The 21922-nt window shown below is 39.7% G+C and overlaps 1 protein-coding gene across 1 annotated transcript in view; it reads right to left on the reverse strand.

Annotated features, from left to right (window-relative positions):
- Positions 1-21922, reverse strand: part of EIF2A (eukaryotic translation initiation factor 2A) — a 53164-nt gene that overhangs the window by 27164 nt on the left and 4078 nt on the right. Inside the window, exons 2-8 of the mRNA XM_060197084.1 lie at positions 16223-16292; positions 11235-11309; positions 9324-9442; positions 7740-7839; positions 6294-6376; positions 521-594; positions 245-389 (exon numbers count right to left, since the gene is read on the reverse strand). Of these exons, the coding sequence (XP_060053067.1) occupies positions 245-389; positions 521-594; positions 6294-6376; positions 7740-7839; positions 9324-9442; positions 11235-11309; positions 16223-16292 (666 nt within the window). The remainder of the gene's footprint in view (positions 1-244; positions 390-520; positions 595-6293; positions 6377-7739; positions 7840-9323; positions 9443-11234; positions 11310-16222; positions 16293-21922) is intronic.

Below are 21922 nucleotides of genomic sequence, written 5' to 3' on the forward strand. Positions count from 1 at the left end.
ATCCCCACCCTAAATAAGCTTTTTTTTTTTTGTCTTTAATAAAGAAGGATACAAATCTAAAGTTATACTTGATTTTTTTTTTTTTTTTTTTTAAACCAGAGCACTGCTCAGCTCTGGCTTATGCAGGCGGATTGAACCTGAGACATGGGAACCTCAGGCATGAGAGTCTCTTTACATAACCATTGTGCTATCTCCCCTGGCCCTAAAGATATATTCATAAACAAAATGAATATTTTAATTATACCTTTTTTATTCCACAGCATTGTCACTTTATCAGCCTTAAAGAAACTTTTATTGGCTAAAGCTGCATGAGGTCCATCAAAGTTGGGGTACTGATACAATCTAACAAATGAAGGTGCACCCTTACTTCCTGGAACATAGACAGCCACCTAAGATGCATGGACATAAATCATTATTTACCGTTTGAAACATATAAACTATAGTCACTAAGAACTAGGAGAAAGTCTAATACTCTCCATGACCAAAAACATACAAACAAACAAAAAACGCAGTTAAGTACCTTGTATGGTTGGGGTCCAGGTGATAACACAAAATCACTGATTTTTTGCAAATGCAATTTATTTGCAATTGTGTCTAAAATAAAAGCAAATGATGTTAAGTTGATGAGGAAAGATGACAGTAATATGCCTAAACTTGAATGCAATATCAACAGTTAATGTAACAACATACGCCGACTGTTCCCTGTCTCACGCAGGGGAGGCAGAGCAGCAGAGGGAGAAACATGGGAAAGGAGCAAGACAGACAGGCAGACCTGGGATCAAACTGCTCCTCTGCCACTTGCAAGCTGCATGAGTTGAGGCAAATAATAGGATCACACACTTAGGTCTCAGTGACGGATTTTAAAAGCACAGAGTTAGGCGCATAACAGGTATTCCACGAATATCAGCCTCCTTTTCTTCGGTGTGTTCAGAGGTAAGAAGATGAGCAGGTAAGCTAAACGAAAGCAGTAGGACATTAATGAGCCCCAGAAGCAGGAAAAGAAGAGCACAACTACAGTGGTCATGTGGAGGGATGGTATTCAGAAGCAGCAGCGGCCATCTTATTCATATGTGTGAACAGAAGAATCAGACCCCATTCACCTGAATCATGCTCAAACACATGCAGTCAATGAGCTTAAAGACAATGGAAACTACAAGACTTTTTTTCTTTTCTTTTTGCCTCCAGGGTTATCACTGGAGCTCAGTGCCTGCACTATGAATCCATTGATCCCAGAGGCTACTTTTTCTCCCCTTTTTGTTGTCCATCGCTGTTATTATTATTGTTGTCACTGTTGTTGGATAGGACAGAAAGAAATCGAGAGAGGAGGGGAACAGAGGGGAGAGAGAGACAGACACCTACAGATCTGCTTCACCGCTGGTGAAGTGACCCCCCCCAGCAGGTGGGGAGCCGGGGGCTGGAACCAGGATCCTTACGTCATCCTTGTGCTTAGCGCCATGTGTGCTTAACAATGCTGCGCTTCCACCTGCGCCCCTCCCCTCCGCCAAGACTTTTTTTCTTTAATCTTCATCTTCTTCTTTCTTTAAGGATAAAGGTAGAGATAGAGAGTGAAAGAGTCCAAAGCTTCCCTTGAGTGTGATGGGTGTCAGGCTTGAATGTGGGTTGCACACATGGCAAAGCAGCACACTATCCAAGTGAGCTATTGTGCTGGTCCTAGATTCTGTTTTCTTCATACCATTTCTACTAAAGATTCAGAGTACCTTGGAGAACTAGCTGATTCTTGGTGTGTGGCAGGAAATATCACAATGCTACTAGAATGGCTTGTCTTGCCATACAGCAAAGACATCATCAAAGACTAACTGATGGGGCTAGGTGGTGGTGCACCTGGTTAAGTGCACACATTACAGTGTACAAGGACCTGGGTTCAAGCCCCTGGTCCCCACCTACAGGGGGAAAGCTTCATGAATGGTGAAGTAGAGCTGCAGGTGTCTGTCCCTCTCCCTCTCTATACCCCTCTTCCCTTTCAATTTCTCTCTGTCCCTATCAAATAAATATATATCAATTAAGATTTTTAGAAGACTAATTGACCAAGGATGAGACAATCTGAGCACTACTATGATGAATAACTACAATTACTGAATTGGATCGAAACACATTATAAGTTTAAAATCATAGTACACACAGATGGGGTGTCAACTGTTTGCAGTGGAGATTACTAGAGTATGGGGGTAAGTAGCACAATGATTATGCAAAAAGACTCTTATGCATGAGGCTCAAAAGTCCCAGGTTCAATCCTCTGCACCACTGTAAACCAGTGCTCCTATCCAGCAACAATGACAACAATGATGACTACAACAATAAAACAACAAGGGTACCAAATACAAAAGTAAATTCCAAGTGGATCAAGGACTTGGATGTTAGACTACAAACTATCAGATACTTAGAGGAAAATATTGGCAGGACTTTTTTCCGCATAAATTTTAAAGACATTTTCAATGAAACGAATCCAATTACAAAGAAGACTAAGACAAGTATAAACCTATGGGACTACATCAAATTAAAAAGCTTCTTCACAGCAAAAGAAACCGCTACCCAAACCAAGAGACCCCTCACAGAATGGGAGAAGATCTTTACATGCCATACATTAGATAAGAGTTTAATAACTAACATATATAAAGAGCTTGCCAGACTCAACAACAAGACAACAAATAACCCCATCCAAAAATGGGGGGAGGACTTGGACAGAATATTCACCACAGAAGAGATCCAAAAGGCCGAGAAACACATGAAAAAATGCTCCAAGTCTCTGATTGTCAGAGAAATGCAAATCAAGACAACAATGAGATACCACTTCACTCCTGTGAGAATGTCATACATCAGAAAAGGGAACAGCAGCAAATGCTGGAGAGGGTGTGGGGTCAAAGGAACCCTCCTACACTGCTGGTGGGAATGTCAATTGGTCCAACCTCTGTGGAGAACAGTCTGGAGAACTCTCAGAAGGCTAGAATTGGACCTACCCTATGACCCTGCAATTCCTCTCCTGGGGATATATCCTAAAGGAACCCAACATATCCATCCAAAAAGATCTGTGTACACATACGTTCTTGGCAGCACAATTTGTAATAGCCAAAACCTGGAAGCAACCCAGGTGTCCAACAACAGATGAGTGGCTGAGCAAGTTGTGGTATATATACACAATGGAATACTTCTCAGCTGTAAAAAATGGTGACTTCACAGTTTTCAGCCAATCTTGGATGGACCTTGAAAAAATCATGTTGAGTGAAATAAGTCAGAAACAGAAGGATGAATATGGGATGATCTCACTTTCAGGCAGAAGTTGAAAAACAAGATCAGAAAAGAAAACAGAAGTAGAACCTGAAATGGAATTGGCATATTGCACCCAAGTAAAAGACTCTGGGGTGGGTGGGTGGGTGGGGAGAATACAGGTCCATGAAGGATGATAAATGACATAGTGGGGGTTGTATTGTTAAATGGGAAACTGGGGAATGTTATGCATGTACAAACTATTGTATTTACTGTTGAATGTAAAACATTAATTCCCCAATAAAGAAATTTAAAAAAAGGGGAACGTTTTATCAATGCATAACCAAACATGTAGACACAGAAAATAAATAAATAAATAAATAAAATAGTATTGTTAAATGGGAATCTGGGGAATGTTATGCATGTACAAACTATTGTATTTACTGTTGAATGTAAAACATTAATTCCCTAATAAAGAAATAAATTATAAATAAATAAATAAATAAAACAAGGGCAACAAAAGGAAATAAATATTAAAAATTTTTTTTTAATTACTAGAGAAATAATTCCTGAAGCCAGGTTGACTATATTAGGTGACACAAGGGCTCAGGTTCCAGTCTCTAGTCTAGCTGCAGGGGAAAGCTTCGAGACCAGTGAAGCAGCTCTGCAGGTGTCTCTATACCTCCTTCTTCCCTCTTGATTTCTCTCTGTCTATATCTAATAAAACAAACAAAACCTTAAAAAGAGAAATATTAACTAAGTGAAAAAGGAAAGAATATTTCTCGAGCCTTTCCTATATAATTGGTATCACTAGGTAATCAGATAGTAGATGAGTAGAGGGGGGGTTTCTTCACAGACATAAACGCAACAAATGAGGGGGGATGAGTGGAGTGGAGTAGAGTGGAGTGGAATGGAATGGAATGGAGCAGAGCAGAACAGAGCGGAACAGAGCAGAGTAGAATAGAATAGAATGTTAGTAATTTCCAAGTGCTCAAAATAATGGACCTAGATATTGAACACAAATGTTAGCTACATTCCAGAATTAAAGACAGTAAAGCATTATGTGCTTCCTGAGAAAAAAACTGAATATTTCCTTGTGGTATAACATCACTCCTCTCCCAAAAGAACTCAAAGTTTATCTAAACTTTATTAATAGCTTCAAACTACTGTTGACGGGGGACAGAGTGCTATAATAAAGCACAGGGTATAATTCACACTATGGGAAATGTCTCATAAATAATGAAGTGCAACAAGGAAAAAGAGATAGATGGGAACTTAGACTTTGATTAGCAACTATTTACATGTGGGAGATCTTACTTGGTTCTGGAGCTTTAAGAAGTGATTAACAGGGAGTCGGAGGTGGCACAGCAGTTTAATCACATGTGACGCAAAGTACAGGACCAGCATAAGGATCCTGGTTCGAACCCCCAGCTACCCACCTGCAGGGGAGTCGCTTCACAAGCGATGAAGCAGGTCTGCAGGTGTCTATCTTTCTCTCCCCCTCTCCGTCTTCCCCTTCCCTCTCCATTTCTCTGTCTATCCAACAACAACATCAGTAACAACAATAAGAACTACAACAATAAAACAACAAAGGCAACAAATGGGAATAAATAAATAAATATTAAAAAGAAAAAAAGTGATTAACAGTGTGGTCCACGAGGTGGTGTAGTGGATAAAGCATTAGACCTGCAAGCATGAGGCCATGGGTTTGGTCCCCGGCAGCACATGTACCTGAGTGATGTCTGGTTCTCATGAATAAATAAATAAATTATTTAAAAAACCCCACAAGTGATAACAGTTGTAATTATTACAACTTTGAACACTACCTGTGATAATCTTGTTGAGTCTATGTGCTTCCACCTGCAGGGGGGTCGTTTCACAAGCAGTGAAGCAGGTGCCTATCTTTCTCTCCCCCCTCTCAATTTCTCTCTGTCTTATCCAATAAAAATGAGGGGGAAATGGCCACCAGGAGCAGTGGATTTGTAGTGCTGGCACCGAGCCTCAGAGATAATACAGGAGACAAAATAAGAATAAGTACTAGTTTTCAGTGATAGATACTAAAATATTTATAGGCAAAAATATACATCTAGCATTTAACTCTATGTAAGTAAAATTTGGCAGATAAATAGAGATGTATGGATAAGGTAGTACAAAAAATAGGTTGGCAGTTATTGTGACTTGGTGTCTATTTTTGTGCTCAAAATCAAAAAGCATTAAAAAAAAATCCTGTCAGAGAACTTCAATAATAACTGAACTCAAGAAGAGGCATTTTGTGGTCCGGGAGGTGGCACAGTGGATAAAGCATCGGACTCTCAAGCGTGGGGTCCTGAGATCAATCCCTGGCAGCACATGTGTCAGAGTGATATCTTGTTTTTTCTCTCTCCTCCTATGTTCCTCATTAATAAATAAATAAAATCTTAAAAAAAAAAAAAAAAGAAGAGGTATTTAACTGCTTTAATAAGTTACTAAGTAATAAAATGTCAGTCTGGGGGGTTCACATGGTTCAGTGCACATATTATAGTGTACGAGGACTAGAGATCAAGTCCATTACCCCCACCTGCAGGGGATAAGCCCTACAAGTTGCTCCTGGTTACTGTCTCTCTCTCCCTTCCCCTTCCCTTGAAATGTTTGTCTCTATTAAAATAATAATAAAAACAGGTGGCACAGAGCGCAAAGACCTGTGTAAGGATCCCGGTTCCAGTCCCTGGCTCCCCACCTGCAGGGGACTTGCTTCACAGGCAGTGAAGCGCATCTTTCTCTCCTCTCTGTCTTCTCCACCTCTCTCAATTTGTCTCTGTCCTGTCCAACAGTGATGACATCAATAACAAGAATAATAATTACAGCAGCAAAGAACAAGAGGAAATAGATAAATATAATAATAATAATAAAGCCATTGTAGAGGAAAATCTTTGTCCTTTTGAATTTCACTAACATTTACACCTAACAAAAGTTATTCAAATAAATTAATATAGCAATTATTCATTAGTATATTTAGGGAACCCCATGCTGCAAGCAATAAAGACTATATTCTTATAGTAAATAGTAAAAGTATTTTATAAATCTTTCCATACTGAAATTGTTGTTTTCAAAGAAGTGAATTTCATTGTTAACATTCCGGGCACAAATAGTTTCATCTTCTGACCAAGATGGACACCTATGTTAAAAAGAAATATTAAAAGAAAATGTTAGAGAAAATGTAACACCACAGGTTTATGACATCTCAAGTTTGTGACATTGCTTCCTATTTAAAGGAAGAATCCCTGCCAGACACTAAAAGATTTAGGCAGCAACAGAAAAACAGTGTTTGTAGTTTGTCAAATACTAAACAGAAGTTAGATCAAGTGGTTTTTTTTTTGTTTTGTTTTACCAGAACACTGCTCAGCTATTGCTTATGGTGGTGCAGGGAACTGAACCTGGGACTTTAGAGCCTCAGGCATGAAAGCCACTTTACATAACCATTATGCTATCCTACCCCCACCTTTTTGTTTGTTTGTTTTCCCCCTTCAAATAGAGACAGAAAAAAAAAAAAAAAAAGATGACAGCACAGAAACTTCCTTTGATGTTGTAGGGGTCAGGCTGGAATCTGGGTTGTACATACATGACAAAGCAGAACACTATTCAAACAAGCTCTTTTGCCAGTCCACACTGCTTCTCCTTCCTCCACTAGACACTGCTCAGCTCTGGCCTATAGTGAGTGGTATAGACAACTGAAACTGGGATCTTACAGCCTCAGAGATGAAAATGGAGCTTATAGTCAACAATATTTATACATCTTTCCCATATTAGGGAGCTACTCTCTTCCCTGATCCAGCTTTCTTTCTGGTCATTTTTCCAGCCATGACATCATCTCCCGAGACAAAAACTTGGATCTACTGGCATATCAGATTTCTGGCTCAGGGAAAAAAAAAAAAAAAAAAAAGAGGACCCCCCCCCCCAACTCTTCATCTGCATTACTCCAGCCTTTAAGTTCATGATTAGTCAATACTTTGTTTGACTTTATGTTAACTCTCTTTTTAGCCACCAAGTTCCAGATGCTACCATGATGCCAACCAAATTTCCCTGGACAGCAACCCCACCAATATGTCCTGGAGCTCCGATTCCCCAGAACCCCACCCCATTAGGGAAAGAGAAAGGCAGGCTGGGAGTATGGATCAACCTGTCAACACCCATGTTCAGCATGGAAGCAATTACAGAAGCCAGACCTTCCACCTTCTGCATCCCACAATGACCTTGGGTCCATACTCCCAGAGAGTTAAAGAATAGGAAAGCTATCAGGGGAGGGGATGGGATATGGAGTTCTGGTGGTGGGAATTTTATGGAGTTGTAACACTCTTATCCTATGGTTTAGTCAATGTTTCCTTTTTATAAATAAAATAAAAAATATATATATTTTGCATAACCATCATACTATCTCCCTGGCCCTCTAGATTAAGGTTTTTGGTTCATTATAATCTCTAAAGATCAATATTATGGTTTGAAAAAATGATTTAAAACATTTAATTTTTTTTTTTTTTTACCAATTTTGCATTTTTTTCTGGATGAAAGACTTCAAACATGTCCCAGTTTTCACATCATAAAGTTGCAGATTGGGTGTTCCTGCTGTGCCATCTTTAGGAGCTGTAAAAAAAAAATAAAAAAAAAAAAACCCAAAATGTTGTAGTAATTATATCTTAAAATTACTTAGATTTTATTCTTAGAAAAATATTGAACAAGATTATACAGATGAGGTGAAAAAGTTACTTTAAAGGAACTTTCCAATCTTGTTTCTTTGTTTTCCCCTACCAGAGCACTGCTCAGCTCTAGCTTGTGGTGGTGCAGGAGATTGAACCTGGGACTTGGAAGCTTCAAGCAGAGAATCTCTTTGCATAAACAATATGCTATCTCTCTCGCCTTCCCTTCTAGCTTTAATTAAGGGTCATTTATCCCTAAAGCCATGGCTACAGGGCAGCCAGATGAGCAAAAGTTATCAAAATTAATAAATTACTATAGACTAAAAATTTCTGAGACTGTTTTTTTAAAAAGATTATTTATTTATTTATGAGAAACATATGAGGAGAGAGAAAGAGCCAGACATCACTCTGGTACATGTGCTGCCGGGGATTGAACACAGGACCTCATGCTTGAGTCTGATGCTTTATGCACTGCGCCACCTCCTGGACCACAATTTCTGAGATTTTAAGTTTAGTAAGTTTGTTATAGTTTGCTGTCAGAGGTTTAAATAGTCTTATTATGAAAACTTGTGCCTCTAATTCACACACACACTGAAAGCTTTTATAAAACTTGTCATGATTCCCAACTCGTTCTTACTACAGTGTGTGCTTAACGCAGAGCACTGCTGCCTGGCCTCCTTCCAACTCATTCTTAATTTCCCTTTTATTAATTTAGAAGATTCAGTTTCAGAAAAAAAAGAAAAGAAAATTCAGTTTCACTAGAGTATGCATCTCTTGGAAAAACAAACCCAGGTTTACAATCCGACAACGAACTGCTATCATTATTATTATTAAACAATTTCCATGTTCTTATTAATTTAGAAATGTTTCTTCAAATAAACCCCTGTAGCAGTTCCCATGACTTTATTAATCATCTATGAATCAAAGCTATACAAAATGCTCGTATAATGCATAATTAGCTTTTCCCCATTTACTGTACATTTTCATGTATTTACATATTGTATTTATTGTATTTACATTTTCATTTGCAGTGATTATTTAAATTTTTTCTTTAAAAGTATTCACAAACTCTATTGGCTATCATAAAGATTAGTTGCTTTTCAGGGGGCCAGGTGGTGGCACACCTGGTTAAGTGCACATATTACAGTGTGCAAGGATCCAGGTTCAAGTCCCTGGTCCCTACCTGCAGGGGGAAAGCTTCACAAGTGGTGAAACAGGTCTGCAGGTTTCTCTCTGTCTCTCTTCCGCACTATTCCCCCTTCCCTCACAATTTCTCTCTGTCTCTATTCAAAATCAATAAAGATTTAAAAAATTAAAAAAAAATAAAAGATTAGTTACTTTTCTATAAGGCCTTGAATCTCCCCCCACACACGCACACACATAATAGATTTAGTTTTATCAGGATAATTTTTACAACCAGAAAATACTTACTAGTGTAAGGTTGCCATGTCACCAGGATAGTGTTTTTTGGTGAGAACTCAAGGCAAACTGCCTTTGGAAGGTCGAGGGAATGCAGTAGTCTCTTGTTAGCGACATTGATAATATTTATTCTGGTTTCAAAAGAAATTACTTCAGTAATGAAAAAAAATATATCACAACAGCCAGCACTAGCCAAAATATTCATATCTCTTTTCAAATACAGATTACTCTAAAGTTTCTATTTTTCATAAAAATCAACTTTCAATTCTAGAAAATATATCAATTCCCACATTTTATTTATTTACCTTTTAATATGCCAAATACCTTTATTTAAAAGATTTTATTTATTTACTCATGAGAAAGGAGGGGAGAAAGAACCAGACATCACTCTGGTATATGTGCTGCTGGGGGTCAAACTTGGGATCACATGGTTGAGAGTCTTAGGCTTTATCTATTGTGCCACCTCCAAAAACTCACATTTTATAAAGTGTTCATTTTACCAAATGATTCTTATGTAAGGCTGCGGTTATGAGACAACAGAAAATTAAGAGAAGGGTGAACACTGAGTAACCTATAGACAAACAGGTATATCAAACCAAAGGGAAAATAAGAGGTGCCAAAACAAAAGCTTTTTTTTTTTTTTTTTAATTTGGGTAAATAGAAGCTATATCCACTAGGGAGATTAGCAAGGAAATATTTGTCTTCAACTAATACAACATATATATATTGGAAATATATATATATTTCTGTCTTTATAGAGATAGAGATGGAAAGGGGCGAGAGGGAGAGGGAGAGGGAGACAGCTGCAGCACTGCTTCACCACTTGTGAAGCTTTTCCCCTGCAGGTGGGGACTGGGGGCTCAAACCTGGGTCCTTGTGCACTGTAACAGGTGTGTTCAGCTGGGTGTGCCCCCCAACATAATTTTTGTGCACTAAGAAAATGTTTAATTCAATATGACCTGACAGCTTGAAAACTTCAGAATAAATTACCACTGTGTAAAAACCATTTCAGATGAACTTTATAACTCACACTTTAAAATTTTTCTCCCTTAAATTATTTATTAGAGCATTACCAAAATAATTTTATACTGAGTAATGAGTAGTCTGACATTTTCCTAGTTTCTTGGCATGGTATTTATTGGAAAATGTAGCTAGTTTTCTTAGTAAAATCAAGAATTTAATCAAAACACACAGACATGGGGCGGTAGTGCAGCAGGTTAAGTGCAGGTGGCACGAAGTCCAAGGACCAGCTTAAGGATCCCGGTTCGAGACCCTGGCTCTCCACCTGCAGAGTCGCTTCACAGGTGGTGAAGCAGGTCTGCAGGTGTCTATCTTTCTTCTCCCCTCTCTTTCTTCCCCTCCTCTTTCCATTTCTCTCTGTCCTATCTAACAACGGTGATACCAATAACAACAACTACAACAACAACAATAAAAAAAACAAGGGCAACAAAGGGGAAAATTAAAAAAAAAAAAAAAAGACACATACTTTTTGCAAAACCAATTTTGTGATCCAACTTGTTTATGTAATAGATTAACAGACTTCTGAATAACATACTTAGATGGTAAATACACACTAAAACAAAGAATAATAATTGAAGTTATTTCCTACTAAATATCAAAGGCATAAAGTATCTAAATCTGAGGTAAACAAGCAAAAAAAAAATTGTTAGTGTTAGTGCAGAACTTAAAAACCCTTCCTAATAGCTTTACTTTTTTAATTCTAGCAAGACTAACTCAATCAAATCAAGGTTCATCAAGAGAATTATAAACTGTGGAGACATTGTACACCACTGATGGAGATAACACCTAACTGCATCATGACATTAAAGAGAGACTATTGACATCAAATAAATATTCAAGTAGTGCAAGTTATATTTTATCTTCATGACACAAATGGACTGCTGTATATAAATAAAAACTAACTTTTCGCCGTTGCTCCAGGCAAATAAGGTCCCATCCTTACTAAAGGTGTAGACTTTGCAGTTTTTCCCAGATTCTCTGAAAATGAGAAAGAAAAACAAACAAAATTTAAATATTAACCACTTTGTACTTAGTGCTTACTTGTTAAAACATCAGAGTGAACATCTAACCTTACTTTAAAAAAAATATTTCATTAATTTATTAATGAGAATGATAGGAGAGGAAGAATCAGATATCACACCTGGTACATGTGCTGCCGGGGGTTGAACTCAGGACCTCATGCTTGGGAGTTCAGTGCTTTATCCATTGCGCCACCTCCCGCATCTAACCTGACTTTTTTTTTTTTAAAGAATTTATTTATTCATGAGAAAGGAGAGAAAGAAGCAGACATAACTCTGGTATATGTACTGCCGGGGATTGAACTCAGGACCTCATGGTCGAGTATCCAATGCTTTATCCCCAGGACCACACTTTTTTTTTTTTTTAAACTTCCTCCCCTTTTTTTTGCCTCTAGGGTTATTGCTGGGGCTCAGTTCCACTGCTCCTGGAGGCTTTTTTTTCCCCTTTGTTGCCTTAAATTGTATTAATTTATTATTGTATTAAGTATTATTGTTGTTGTTGTTGGATAGGACAGAGAGAAATGCAGAAAGGAGGGGAAGACAGAGAGGAGGAGAGAAAGAAAGACACCCACAAACCTGCTTCACCACTTGTGAAGCGACCTCCCTGCAGGTGGGGGGTAGCCTTACTATTTAAATGACTAGAAACTTACATATATTTTAGAAAATCATTTAAAAATAGTTTCTCCATTCCTTCTGCCATCAGAGTTATGGCTGGGGCTCAGTACCTGCAGGACAAACCCACTACTCCCTAAGGCTACCAATGACCATTTTTTTCCTTTCTTTTTTTATTTGACATGACAGAGAGAAATTGAGAGGGGAGAGGGAAATAGAGAAAGAGAGACATTTGCACACCCGCTTCACCAGGGGCTTGGACTCGGGTGCTTGAGCATGGCAATGTGAGCACTCAATCAAAATTATTTAGTCTATTTTATCTTTTATTTTTTAATTTACTTGCCTCCAGGGTTATCGCTGGGGCTCGGTGCCCCTAGGAATCCACTGCTCCTGAAGGCCATCTTTTTTTCCATTGTTGTTGACAGGACAGAGAAATGGAGAGAGGAGGGGAAGACAGAGAGGGGGAGAGAAAGATAGACACCTGCAGACCTGCTTCACCACTTGTGAAGCAACCCCCACCAGGTGGGGAGCCAGGGGCTCGAAGCAAGATCTTTGCACTGGTCCTTGCACTCCGCACTATGTGCACTTAACCCGCTGCACTACCACTCGGCCCTCTCTCTCTCTCTTTTTTTTTTTTTTATATTTTTTTATTATCTTTAGTTATTTTTTGGATACAGTCAGAAATCAAGAGGGAAGGGAGGGATAGAGAGGGTGAGAGACAGAAACACCTGCTGATAAATATTTTTATTTATTTATTATTGGACAGAAACAGTGAGAAATTGAGAGGGGAGGGGGAGACAGAGAGACACCTGCAGCCCTGCTTCACCCACTCGTGAAGCTTTCCCCCTGCAGGTGGGGACTGGGGGCTCGAATGTGGGTCCTTGCACATTGTAATATGTGCGCTCAACCAGTTGCGCCACCACCCAGCCCACTCTTTTTCTTTAATTGTTTATTTGTTTATTATTGGATAGAGACAGAGAGATATTGAGGGAAGGGAGAGGAGAGACAGAGTCACCTACATCCCTGCTTCACCATCCATGAAGCTTTCTCACCTAGGGTGACACCTAGAGGACACTCACACACTGATTTGAAGGGACATATGAAACTCCCCTATGTTCATAGCTGTATTATTCACAATAGCCAAACACTGGAAGCAGTCTAAATGCCTATCAACAGATGACTGGCTAAAGAAGTTATGGGATATATATATATATTCCATGAACTATTACTCTGCAATCAAAAAGGTGATACAGTGTCTTCTGGAACAGAATGAACAGAACTGGAGGTGATTACGCTTAGTGAAACAAGATAGCTATCAGATGGTTTCACTCATATGTGAAATCTAGAGAATTTATGTGGCCAGGTGGTGTGCACCTGGTTAAGTGCACACATCACAGACCAAGGATCCAGGTTCAAGTCCCTGGTCCCCACCTGCAGGGGGAAAGCTTCACGAGTGGTGAAGCAGGGCTGCAGGTGTCTCTCTGTCTTTCTATCTTCCCCATCCCTCTCAATTTCTCACTGTCACTGTCTGAATAATAAATAAAATAAATAAAAAATAAAATTAAAAAAGGCCTCTTCTAAAAAAAATTTCAAGAATTGATACATGTCAACCAAAACAAACATGTATGCAATCAAGTTGTTGGTAAGACTTGTGAACCTATGGTGGTTATCACTGGGAGGTGATACAGAACTTTGGAGATGGATGTGGTCCAGAACTATACACTGTAATCTTACAATCTTATAACCTACTATTTATCACAAGTTAAAAAAAGGGAAGAACATGTGCCACACAGATCTATGTAACACCAAAATCATAAAACATCACCCTGAGCCATTACTTAAATTAATTCAAAGAATGCTGAGTAAGGTATGGTTTACCCACAGTCCTCTCAAACGCCTCTCACTCATCAGTAGATTTATGCTAATTGCCATTACCATCACCCAACCAAAAAGACCTTTCTATTTCTCAGTTATTTTGCTAAGACAGTATTTATAGTTGTACTTTGATGTGTCTGGAGACTCTGCTCAGAAAGGAAATGAGATCGACTTGAAACAATTTGTTCTCAGCAAGTTCCTTTTGACTTTAAAATAATATCCTTATCTCAGTAATTATAAGTTGTCTTTCTAGAATTGTGTTTAAGACTGGAGGCAAGCTTACTAGACTACTATATTCAGAATTCTTGCCTGTTATCTTCTGGTAAGATCTGTGAAATAGAAAAAAATTCAAATCCATACATGGAGAAAAAGCATGATGACCCACCAATGTATGTATCCATTAACAAGTTTAAATAATTACGAATTCATGTTCAACTGTGTTTAATCTATTTCCCACTTTTATTCTTGTACTCAAAATATTTTAAAAGAAAAACCAGATGTTATAGGGGTCAGGCGGTGGCACACCTGTTAAGCACACACACTACAGTGAGCAAGGACCCGGGTTCAAGCCCCTGGTCCCCCTCCTGCTGGGGAAAAGCTTCACAAGTGGTGAAGTAGAGCTGTAGGTGTCTCTCTTTCTTTTTCTCTACCTCCCCTTCCCTTCTCAATTTCTCTGTCTATATCCAATAATAAATAAAATAAATCAGATGTTATAACATTTTACTTTCAGGATATATTCCTAAATGATGAAGACATTGTAAAGACACACATACCGTGGTCCGGGAGGTGGCGCAGTGGATAAAGCATCAGACTCTCAAGCATGAGGTCCTAAATTCAATCCCTGGCAGCACATATACCAGGGTGATGCCTGGTTCTTTCTCTCTCCTCCTATGTTTCTCAGTAATAAATAAATAAAATCTTAAAAAAAAAAAAAAAAGACACACATACCATCATCACTATGCCACTTCATTTCACAAAATTAAAAATCATTTTATACTCAGTACTTGGATATCTGAGTTTCTCTAAAATTTCCCTAATGTGCAAATCTGAGAACCATTCAGCTGAAAGTTTGATTGGAGGGCTGGGGAGACAGCACAATGGTTATGTAAAAAGACTTTCATGCCTGTGGCAAAAAAGGATCCAGGTTCAATCCCCAGCACCATCAGAAGCCAGAGTTGAGTATATGCCATTGCCTAGACTCCTAAGTTTTACTTTTAAATCTAAAAATCATGTATCTTTTTTAACAGACATTTAAAAATATTATCTATTTAACTAGTTATTGTTTACCTCTGGCTTGTGCTGCTGGTACCAGGAATTTAACCTGGGATCTCTGGCCTCAGGCATGAAAATCTGTTCTGCTAACAATGTAACTATCTCCGAAGTCCTAAAGATCACTTCTTTTTTATTTATTTATTTATTTATTTATTTTTTATTTAAGAAAGGATTAATTAACAAAACCATAGGGTAGGAGGGGTACAACTCCACACAATTCCCACCGCCCAATCTCTAAAGATCACTTCTTTTGATAAAGAATAGGATTTTTTTTAAGTGACTTAAGTTCCCACCATCAGAGTTTTCATCCCCTCCACTGGAAACTGTATTAGGTCTACCATGGTCACAGATACGGGCTGACTCTCTATCTATCCTTTTTTTCCTCCTCATTTTTTCAACATGCCTGACTTCACTTCCTTTCTATGTTACACATATACCCATTACTACTTCTGAGTATCCTTCCTTGTTTTTCTCTCTGACAGGCAAACAGTGCCTGGCTTCCTCTGGTGTTTCCCAAATTTGCTTTTCTTTCTGTGATGGTACAAAAACAAGATTCCCGGTGACAAATGCTACAGGTCCTGGCAGAACTGGGATTCAGAGCCCCTTGGTCTTCTTCCCCTGTTCTTTAGTCCTCTAGGAGTATGGATCAAAATTCTTCTTTTTTTTTTTTTAAGATTCTATTTATTTATGAGAAAGGTAGGAGGAGAGAGAAAGAACCAGACATCACTCTGGCACATGTGCTGTCGGGGATAAAACCCGCGACCTCATGCTTGAGAGTCTAAAGCTTCACCACTGCACCACCTCCCAGACCACTGGATCAAAGTTCTTTTGGGGTTACAAAAGGTGGTAGTTCTGTCTTCTGTAATTACTTCTCCACTGGACATGGGTGTTAGCAGATCGATCTGATCCATACCTCCAACCTGTTTCTATCTTTCCCTACTGGGGTAGAGGGTGAGGACAACAGGATTCTTTATGTCTTCTGTTAATAATATATAATGTGACCCAAGAAACTGGACTATCTGTTTTTTCCCCTATTCAGTATGGAATAACAACAAAAATAATAGAATATACTGTAGAGTTTAATGTAATATCAGTTAGCAAAATAAACCATACCTTGGAAACACTGTGCTTTCTGTAAAATGTGGTGGTCCATTTACCATGTACAGTCCTTCTGATCCTCGGACTAAAGAAATAAAATGGAAAAATGCACCATTGCTTTGTTAATAAAAAGTACTGTCACAACATTTAAAAACAAAAAACTCCATCAAAATATTAATGAAATTGTTAAATATTTCACAGAACTATACAATACTGGCACTGAACAGGCATATATTTCTTATCCTACTGCATCAATTTATAATGCTGAGAAATAAAATCAACCAGGCAGTGCACTAGACCAAATGGTTGTGTAATTCCAAATTTCTCATGCTGCGATGCTAATCCCAGCGTGATGGTATTGGGAGGCAGGGCCTTTTGGGAAATAACCAGATCATGAAGATGCAGTCCTCACGAATGAGATTAGTGCTTCAGAAGAGGCGTGGAGACAGCAAGCTAGTTCTCTGTCACGTGTGAATCCATTAAGAAGCTGGCAACCCAGATCCTCCCCAGACCCAAACATCCAGCCTCCAGGACTGCAAGAAATGAAAGCTGTGTGGTGCTGCTACACCAATCTCCATTTACTAAAGCTGGGGACACTCATTTCCTTGTTTGTTTGTTATTGGATAGAGACAGAGAGAAATTGAGAGAGAAGGGGGATATAGAGAGGAAGAGAGACAGAGAGACGCCTGCAGACCTGCTTGACCGCCTTTGAAGCAACTTCCCTGCAGGTGGGGAGCCAGGGGCTCGAACTGGGATCCTAACCTGTCCTTATGCTTTGTGCCATATGTGTACTTAACCTGCTGCGCTACCACTGTGCTACTCCCTTCATTTCTTTATTTTCAATTATTATTATTATTTTGCTCCAAGGTTATCACTGGGACTCAGTGCCTGCACTACGAATCCAACTGCTTCTGGAGGCTGGAGGCTATTTCTTTTCTTTCTGTTGCCCTTGTTATTTATCATTGTTGTTATTATTGTTATTGCCATTGTTGTTGTTGGATAGGACAGAGAGAAATAGAGAGAGATGGAGAAGACAGAGGGGGAGCCTGCTCTCTGTCTCTTACCCTCTCTATCCCTCCCTTCCCTCTCAATTTCCGACTGTCTCTACCCAATAAATAAATAAAGATAATAATAAAAAATTAAAAAGAAAAAGTATTGGGGGAAAAGTTCTGGATTCAATAAAAACATAAATAGAATGAGACTGTATTATTCAAATGGCTGTTAGAAGCTTCTAAAGTTGAATCAAGTAAGCTGACTTACTCAATAGGCACTTATTAAGAAGGGGTAAGGCAGTGGCGCACCCAGGTGAGCACACACACTAGTGTTCAAGGACCAGGTAGGACCCTCAGTCCCCATCAGTAGGGGGGAAGCTTCAGGACAGATGAAGCAGTCCTGCCAGTGTCTCTCTCTCTCTCTCTCTCCCTCCCTCATCTTCACCTTCCTCCTTGGTTTCTGTCTGTCTGTCTCTCTCTCTCAAATTCACAAATCTTCCACTCTTTTCTTGAGTACTGGGAAAGTCACAAAACTAGTAAGTAGAGGAGGAATTTGGCTCTAATTCTAATTGCTACTTCCATTCTCCTTTAGTGTCCACAGAACACTGGTTTTCTTCTTTTTCTTTCTCGTTTTTCTAGGTTTTCTTATTTTCTTTCTAAATATTTTATTTATTACATGAGACAGAGAGATGGAAGTCAGAGCATCACTCTGGTACATGCAGTGCCAGGACTTGAACCAGGAGCCTCAGGCATGTAAGTTCAATGCTCTATTATTGAGTCAGCAAACATAATGCAAGAATGCTGACTTCCTACCCAAGATTGACTTAGCTCAACTTTCTGAAGTAGGCAGGGATAGACAGCATAATGGTTATGCAAAGAGACTCTCATACCCCCCATACCACAAGCCAGAGCTGAGCAGTGCTCTGATAAACAATATAAACTGAAAATAAAAATAAATAATCAGTACTACATTTTTATTTTTACTAAAGATTTACTTATGGGGCCAGGTGGTGGTGCACCTGGTTAAGCACTCACAATGTGCAAGGACCCGAGTTCAAGCCCCTGGTCTGCACCTGCAGGGGAAAAGCTTTACAAGTGATGAAGCAGGGCTGCACGTGTCTCTCGGTCTCTTTTCCCTATTTCCCTCCCTTTTCTCTTAGTCTATATCTGATAATAAGTATATATATTTTAAAATTTTTACTTTTAGGGCAGGGGAGCTAGCATAAAGGTTATGAGATTTTTTTTTTTTTTTGCTTCCATGGTTATCGCTGGGCTCATTACCTGCTTTAGGAGTCCACTGCTCCTGGAGACCTATTTTTTTTTCTTCCTTTGTTGCTGTTATTATTGCTGTTGTTGCTGCCGCTGTTGAAGTTATTGGATAGGACAGAGAGGAATTGAGAGAGGAGGGGGAGACAGGGGGAGAAAAAGATAGACACCTGCAGACCTGCTTCACTGCTTGTGAGGCCACATCCCTGCAGGTGGGGAGCCGGGGGCTCCGAGCTGTTTCCAGTGCTTGTGCTTCCAATTCTTTTTCTTTCTTTTTTTAGAAATATTTTATTTATTCCCCTTTGTTGCCCTTGTTGTTTTATTGTTGTAGTTATTGATGTAGTTGTTGTTGGATAGGACAGAGACAAATGGAGAGAGGAGGGGAAGACAGAGGGGGGAGAGAAAGACAGACACCTGCAAACCTGCTTCACCGCCTGTGAAGGGACTCCCCTGCAGGTGGGGAGCCGGGGGCTTGAACCCGGAGCCTTATGGCGGTCCTTGCGCTTTGCGCCACCTGCACTTAACCCGCTGCGCTACCGCCGACTCCCTGCCTTTTCTTTCTTTTTTCCAGAGCACTGCTCAGTTCTGGCTTATGCTGATTGGGGTTGAACTTGTGACTTCCGAGCCTCATGCATGACGGTCTTTTGCATAATCATTATGCTATCTCCTCTACCCTATAATTTAGTTTTAACAAATACTTGAGAGTTCAATAAAACATGAACCAGAATAAAGTATAATTACCAGATTAAACTTTATTCCTAGGTTATATATAGTCTTGTCAGTCTAATGAGTTGTGGTCACCCCCCCCCCCCAAAAAAAAAAGCTCCAAAGACTATTTAAGAGCTTGCTTTCAGAATCCACATATAGGGTGGGGGTAGATAGCATAATGGTTATGCAATGAGACTCTCATGCCTGAGGCTCCATAACATAATCTCAGGTTCAATCCCCCATACCACCAGAGCTCAGCAGTACTCTGGTTAAAAAAAAAAAAAAAAAAAAAGAATCCATGTATAAGGATAATGAGGGGGGGAGTCTGGCGGTCGCGCAGCGGGATAAGCACACGCCCGCACGAAGCGGCAGCGACAGGCATAAGGAGTCGGTTCAAGCCCTCTGCCTCGCCACCTGCAGGGTAGTGAGTCACTTCACAGGTGGTGAAGCAGGTCTGCAAGTGTCTATCTTTCTCTCCCCCCTCTGTCTTCCTCTCCTCTCTCCATTTCTCTCTGTCCTAACAACGACGACAACAATAATAACAATAATAACTACTACAATAAAAACAAGGGCAACAAAAGGGGAAAAAAAGGCTAACAAGAGACACAGCGTGAGTAGGCCCTAGGACATCTCCGTATAGCCCGAAAGTGTGCTGTATGGTTACGCAATGGCGCCATGTTCCAGTGCTGTAACCGCTGGCTCCAAGAATACACACCTGAAGTTAACTAGCAAACAAAAGGAAAATAAAATAAATAAAACCTGCCCCAAAGCTGCTAGGGTTCTCATGCCACCTACAACTAAGTGGCCTTGGGCCTCTGTATTGGTTGATTTTGCTCTTATCACTGATCACAATGTTTACCTGGGGATACAAAGTTTTTGTACATTACTCAGTAGCAGCTATGGCCCAGAACCCATAAAAATACCTTTCTGGCTACAGCAGTATGAACCTTTCACGTATTCAGGGCAATCTGCACATGGCTTTCTTTTTGTATAACAAACTTCTGTTTATATAACTTCTTGTATAACTTCTGTTTCATACATGCTTTTTCATACATACTGTCCCCCAACAGAATTGCTATAAACTAAAAGTTCAAGTAACCCTCTCTCCCCAATCCCAATTTACATGCTAGAACTCAATCACTAATGTGGATGGACAGTATTTCCAGATGGGAAATACTATCTCTGGGAGATGGCCAGAAGGAAGAACCCACATGAAGTAGATTAGCGCTCTTAAAAAAAAAAAAAAAAAAAAAAAAAGACCCCAGAGAACTCCCTCAACTCTTCCACCATGTGGGGTGGGCTACAGTCCAGACACTGAATCTCCCAGCACCCGCATCATCGAATTTCCAACCTCTTACACTAAGGATAAATTTCTGCTGCTTATCATCCTCCTAGTCTATGTCCATTTTTATTATAGGAGCCCAAGTGGACGAAGACAGGAACAGACTAGACATCACTCTAATACACGTGCTGCCCGGGGATTGAACTCCGGACTTCATGCTAGAGAGTCAATGCTTGATACACTGCGCTACCTCCCAGACCACTCAACTGCTTTTCAATGCACACGTGTTCACACTCTAAATGTACACTTAAAAAAAAAAAAAAACCCACAGCCTAGAGGTCACATATTCTATAATTCTTCTTACAGAATCTCTTGAAATGACAACATATGCTAGGATAGGTCGGTGGTTGCCCAGGGTTGTTGGCATTGGGACCTGACTATAAGTATAGCATGTGTAGCATTCTGATGCTGGTGGTTACAACAACCTACACAAGTGATTAAAATCTTGGTACTGTACACTTAGCACTAGATGCACACACTAAAGAAATCCAAATAAGGACTGTATGTAGCTTAGTCGACACTACTGCGCTTCCTGGTTTTGATAACACACTATGGCTAAATAAGATCACTATGGGGGGGGGAGGGTGGGGGGGACCAGGTGAAGGGTACACAAAATGTTTTTGCAACATCTTTCAAATTTTAGATCATGACAAAACAAAAGACTTCAAAAATGTGCATGTGGAGACTGGGTGGTGGCTCACTCTGAAGAGTAAACCAGTTACCATGTGAAGACATGCCCTGAAAGCCCCAGGCCCCACCTGCAGGGGAGAAGCTTCACAAGACAGGGAGCAGTGTCTAGGTGTCTCTTCTGTTTCTCTCTCCCTGCCTCTCTACCGTGATCAAAAGAAAGAAAAAAAGGATAAAAGGTCATAGGGAACAGTGGAATCAAGCTAACAAAAAAAAAAAAAAAAGGTTTTTCAGTAATGTTTTGTTCATAATACAGAAACTAGAGGAAAGTTTTCAATATTCCTCAAAAAAAAAAAAAAGAAAGAAAAAAAAATATTGTTTGAGCAATCAGTTTTGAATAAATTATCTCAATGGCTTCAACAAGCTGGCTGAAGCAAGTTGATTAGACAATACAGGTTTCTTGGGGTCAGGGTTGGCACACTTGGTTAACTACACTTTATAGTGCTCTAGGACTCAAGTTCAAGCCTCTGGTCCCCACTTGCAGGGGGAAAGCTTCTTAAGTGGTGAAGCAGGGCTGCAGGTGTCTGTCTCTTTCCATCTCTCTTTTTTTAAAAAAATATTTATTAACTTATTGGACAGAGACAGAAAGTGAGATGGGGGAGACAGACAGACACCTGCAGCCCTGCTTGTGAAGCTTCCCCTCAGGTGGGGACTGGGGGCTTGAACTGGGTCCTTGTGTATTGTGACATGTGCGCTCAACCAGGTGCACGACTACCCGGT

Source organism: Erinaceus europaeus, chromosome 9 (assembly GCF_950295315.1).
Source record: "Erinaceus europaeus chromosome 9, mEriEur2.1, whole genome shotgun sequence".
Lineage (NCBI taxonomy): Eukaryota > Metazoa > Chordata > Mammalia > Eulipotyphla > Erinaceidae > Erinaceus > Erinaceus europaeus.